Source organism: Eleutherodactylus coqui, chromosome 6, assembly GCF_035609145.1.
Source record: "Eleutherodactylus coqui strain aEleCoq1 chromosome 6, aEleCoq1.hap1, whole genome shotgun sequence".
Taxonomy (NCBI): Eukaryota; Metazoa; Chordata; class Amphibia; order Anura; family Eleutherodactylidae; genus Eleutherodactylus; species Eleutherodactylus coqui.
This window is the reverse complement of record NC_089842.1, coordinates 195,535,705-195,541,469: the sequence shown is the minus strand read 5'-3', so window position 1 is coordinate 195,541,469 and position 5,765 is coordinate 195,535,705. Positions and strand designations below refer to the sequence as shown.

The 5,765-nt window shown below is 42.3% G+C and overlaps 1 protein-coding gene across 3 annotated transcripts in view; it reads right to left on the bottom strand.

Moving 5' to 3' along the window:
* Positions 1 to 5,765, bottom strand: part of HECTD1 (HECT domain E3 ubiquitin protein ligase 1) — a 62,079-nt gene that overhangs the window by 1,164 nt on the left and 55,150 nt on the right. For all 3 annotated transcript variants that reach the window (XM_066608564.1, XM_066608566.1, XM_066608565.1), the window contains one exon: positions 2,564 to 2,708. In XM_066608564.1, coding sequence (XP_066464661.1) covers positions 2,564 to 2,708 — 145 coding nt within the window. The remainder of the gene's footprint in view (positions 1 to 2,563; positions 2,709 to 5,765) is intronic.

Below are 5,765 nucleotides of genomic sequence, written 5' to 3'. Positions count from 1 at the left end.
CTTGCAAAAAAAAAAACAATAGTGAGTGATATCAATGTGTTAACACAATTCTCATGTAATGGGATTCTGGAACTTTTGCTTAAAGGGTTTTCCAAGTTTCAGAATAGTCATAAATCAGCACACAATGCTATATATTAAATCCATCCATTACCTTTCCTCTTCATTTTCTGCTCTTCACTCTGAGGAATCGACGGTGCACCATTTACATCCTATTCACAGACTTCCTGTTGCTTCTACTACATTTCCCAGAATCCCCTTTGCTACATCTTAGACAGTATTCTCCTCCTACGGCTCATGAATGATAAACTCCCCCTACCACACATGATTCCATTGTATATAGGATAGCGATGACTGCCGTAGTCCTGTTAGAAGTAGGTTTCCATGCGGAGGTGACAAACGCCCAGTGTGAAATTAGATGAAGCCATCTGGGGCGTTGTGATATCATTCAGAAGCTATATGTGACACTTCTCCTTCCCATGCCCACCACGTGCCATCCCAATATACGGTAGATCAGTGTAACCCCTGCTCATATGTCCTTGAGATTTGTGCCTAAAGGCCCTTTTGCACACAAACTTAATCTTTCAAAAGTAAAGGAAAGATTTAGTGATCGATTAAGTGATCTATTTGCATAAGGTGTTAATAGCCATTAACACGTTATCATCTTCATTTGCATGTAAAAGGACCTCTAGGAGCTGTTTGTAGAGCCCAGTGTGTGATTAAGCACACTCCCAGTTGTGCACACAGCTGCACTGTTCTACTCATGGCTGACAGCAGATTACATTGTTATCTGCCGGATCCTGTGAAGATAACAGCATGCAGTCTATTGAGAGATAAAGGTGTTTGCTTTATCTCTCAGTAGCTGACCAATGGGTTGGATTTTAGGTTCATCTTAAAATCATCATTGAAACGAAAAGTGCACGATGCCCGCGTTTACATGTAACGATTAGCGCTCATTTTCAGTCGCTTGAACGAAGTTTGAGCTATAATCGTAACGTATAAATGGGCCTTAAATCTCCCAGTCCAAATATCATAACTATAAAAACAAATTGTCTTCACAGGAAAGACAAGGAAGAACCCTGTGCTAGATTTCCATCTATGGCAACTCAAAGGTAATTTGCAAATAGAGCAGTTGTTAGTTGAGTAAATGCCTATAGCATTATCTAAAGTAAAAAAAAAAAAAAGGCATAACAAGAAATTGCATCTAAAAAAGGCAACAGCTCAACATCTTTGAAATAATCTTATAGATGTCACTTGACTGACAACTGCTCAAATGCCAATTTTAGAGAGCAATACACAATTGCTTGACTAACTAGAAAGAGAATCACTCGATTGAGGAGACAGTCGCTCAACTGACGAGAGAGATGCAATCTCTTGACCGATGAAAGGCAGTCACTTGACCGAGAGAATCTCGACCATCGTGAAAGAACCATGTGCTCAGTGACAGAGAATTGCACAACTGATGAGACACAATCACTTGACCAACAAGAGAGAAACAATCAATCACTTGACTAACAAGAGACACAATCACTTGACCAACAAAGAGAGACAAACACAATCGCTTGACGGGTGAGAAACAGTCACATGACTGACGAGATGCAATCGTTTGACTGTCGAGAGTCAGACACAGATGCAACCGCTTAAGCTAAGAGAGAAAGACAACCACTTGACCAAAGAGATATACAAAACTGCTTACTGTGAAGGTTTATCACTGCCACTTGTATTACACCCTGCAGTCAACATTATATCTCCGAGACCCTTCCAGGAGGATCTCTGTTCACTAGCAGGTCAATAGCTTACACATTCTGGTTAGGGCCGTCTGTGCACTTTTCACAAAACAGCTGTCACTGCTCAGCGCTGAGGACACACAGGATCCTTCACAGTATTTACATCTACTATGGAGGATACTGTATGCATCACTATGCAGCTGTCTCGGAGCGGACGACAGGATTACAAGCTTGCACAGCTGCTGCAAATACAGGTCATACTGCGCATGCTCTGCACAGGGGTCTCATTCTGGTCCTGTCAGCTGACACACCATGTCAACGGACAGGGCTGAAATGGCCATAGTAGACATGATATCGATGCAAGTGCCAAAATGTCCACATCCAAAAGAATTGTGGATGCCTATTGACAAAGGAAAACTAACACTATGAAAGGCAAGAAACTACACTATACATGTAGCACAACTGGAGATGGAGAACATAATAAAAAGTTGTGTTCTACAGCAAAGCCACATATTTTCTTCTTTACGGCATCTGAGTGAAGCTGTCCGAGGACCTGCGGCACATTCGGACATCGATTCCTCTTAGTAGCAGCAGCTTCACTACAGCCCTTCCAAGACCTTTCACAAAGTGACATCGCTATTTAGCAGCTTATTGTCACAGGGTCCATGTGGAGATTTGAGAACATTTTCAGCCTAGATAATCTGTAAACCCCCGGCCTGCCTCCAATCTTGACAAAACCTCTTGTTAACCTCAAAATTCGGCCTCAACATTTATTTTCATCTCTGCAGTGGAATTTAGTTACAGCAAAACTACATCATCTTTAGGCTCTCAGAACTTACCTTTCTCACAACTGTTAGGCGTGGATGCAGATTGGCAAGTCCTCCAGGGGGCAATGTAGAGCACCCAGTTGTAAACTGTAGAAAAGCCTTCCTCTCATCTGAGGACATACCACAGAGGACTCGTACAAAACGGAGGAAGCCGGGGCTACGAGAGAGGAAAGTTCAGTTAAAGGGGTTGTCCCGCGCCGAAACGGGTTTTTTTTTTTATTTCGGCGCGAGACAAACCCGATGCAGGGGTTAAAAAAGAAAACCGGATAGTGCTTACCTGAATCCCCGCGCTCCGGTGACTTCTTACTTACCTTGTGAAGATGGCCGCCGGGATCTTCACCCGCGGTGGACCGCAGCTCTTCTGTGCGGTCCATTGCCGATTCCAGCCTCCTGATTGGCTGGAATCGGCACGTGACGGGGCGGAGCTACGAGGAGCCGCTCTCCGGCACGAGCGGCCCCATTCAGAAAAGAAGAAGACCGGACTGCGCAAGCGCGTCTAATCCGGCGATTAGACGCTGAAAATTAGATGGCACCATGGAGACGAGGACGCTAGCAACGGAACAGGTAAGTGAATAACTTCTGTATGGCTCATAATTAATGCCCAATGTACATTACAAAGTGCATTAATATGGCCATACAGAAGTGTATACCCCCACTTTGTTTCGCGGGACAACCCCTTTAACTAGAGTATCACTTAAATTGAATGGTTAAAAATGTATTTCGTATCTACTTGAACAAGTACTAATGCTCTATAAAATATTTTTAAGTAGTATTTAAAGTTTTCCAGTTTTATGCGAAGGAAGTTAAATCATTGTATATTAAGAGTTAGGCAAATTTCATGAATACTGTATATTTCAAGTTCATTGTTCAAACTTAGATGCTGGGAAAAAAAACAACACACACATCAATCCACCCTATAATACTACAGTGTTGATCCAGAGGAAGGCAAAAAAATCCTGTAAGGCGGTTACCAATTTTCATATTGATGGGAAATATTCCCTCCCAACTCCAAATGTACTAGAATACATCCCCGGACCTCCGGCCCATCTCCAGGAATCCATTACACATAGCCTGCAGTTCTGTCAAGAACGACATCCAGGCGCCTTCCAAATGTGTTCAGTAAACCAGCCACCCCTTTGTACATGTGAACACTGAATATAAAAACTTTAATAGAGATGAATCAACCTTCACCATTTTGTGTGGCAGATTAGAACAATCCATGCCCGTGCGGCTAGGACCACCTTGGGATGGGTTTTCAGTGACTAAATACACCAGATTTTTATAAATGATGAGGAACTTAAAAAGTACATTATAAAGTTTCATGACTTTTCTTCCTAAATAAACTGTAAAAGCCATTTAAAAAAAAAATCAGCTGCCTTTTGATCGACCTGTTAGAGACCGCAATCCGCCTTTTTACTGGCCTCACTAATGGGCTCTACATCTGCACATACATCTTTTTATGGCAGTAGCTTGGCCGACTGACAGCCAGGCTCCTGCTTGAACAGCCAGATGCGTAGAAACTTAAAGGGGTTGTCCCGCGGCAGCAAGTGGGTCTATACACTTCTGTATGGCCATATTAATGCACTTTGTAATATACATTGTGCATTAATTATGAGCCATACAGAAGTTATAAAAAGTTTTTTACTTACCTGCTCCGTTGCTGGCGTCCTCGTCTCCATGGTGCCGACTAATTTTCGCCCTCCGATGGCCAAATTAGCCGCGCTTGCGCAGTCCGGGTCTTCTCCTGTTCTCTATGGGGCTCCGTGTAGCTCCGTGTAGCTCCGCCCCGTCACGTGCCGATTCCAGCCAATCAGGAGGCTGGAATCGGCAATGGACCGCACAGAAGCCCTGCGGTCCATGAAGACAGAGGATCCCGGCGGCCATCTTCAGCAGGTGAGTATGAAGACGCCGGACCGCCGGGATTCAGGTAAGCGCTGTGCGGGTGGTTTTTTTAACCCCTGCATCGGGGTTGTCTCGCGCCGAACGGGGGGGGGGGGGGTTTAAAAAAAAAAAAAACCGTTTCGGCACGGGACAACCCCTTTAAGATCCTGGCACAATCAATAGCAACTGAAGCATGTAAGCAGATGACAGGGACTCCTTCTGTCACAAATTGGCACCCTGCAATGCGACTGCAAAGTACCAATAGATTCCAATGGCAGATGAAAGCTTGACAAAGCAACTGTATCTTCAAGTCCCATCCAGAGATTTTAAAAAAATAGTATCAAAAAATCTAAGAAAGTTTAATTTAAAGAAAAGAAAATGCAGTTAAAAAATGCATTTTCCCACAAAGAGTTTTAAATAGATAAAACACAAATATATATATTGATTTTTTTATTTTTATTTTTTAAAGTAACACACAATGGTTACTACCGCCTTCGTAATAACACAGACAATGAAAATAGCTCAGTTACTTGAAAAATAAAAATGCTATGGGTCTTAGAACGCGGTGATACAGTCAATTGTTTTTCTTTAAAAAGGTGTGTTTTTATTGTGCAAAAGTAGTTAAAAAAATAAAAACTATATAAACTAAGTATTGCAGTAATCATGCTGATCCACATAAGATGATGTTATTTTTACCCAATGGTGAACGCTGTAAAAACAAACCCCCAAAACAATGATGGACTTTCTGCACATTTTTTTTTTTAATTCTCTATAAACTAAATTATGATGGATTATATGAAAACATGTTCTGTAAACTGACAGCTCTTCACATTACTAGCCCTGCTCTGTACATAGTTAATCCTGTGCAGTTGGACACTTCTCTTAAAGATTTTAATGTACATCGTAGGCAAAATGAGCCCATGAGCAGCAGATAACCTCTATTCTTACTTGGTCAGGACCTGCTGCCATTTCTTTAAAGGAGTTCTTCAACTTCTAGCTGTTTTCAGACAGCTCCATACATTGCCAAGTGGCCCAGGTTGGTACTGCAGACTGAATCCTATTTAAGTGGCTGGCCCTGCAGTACCATCCTTGGCCACTGTGCAATGTAAGAAGTTGTCTGAAAGCAACTAAAGTGGGACAACTCCTATAAGAATCCAGTTCTTTTCTATAAAGCTTATGTTGCTCAAAGAAAAAAAAACATGGAAACCTGATAGTCACATTATAAGTCAATGAGATGCTTTATAAATTAGAGGCGCCCATGACACAATTACGAACAGAGCCGTAGTGTCCGTTTCTATGCGATGGTTTATCAAGGGGGAGAATCCAATAAGGT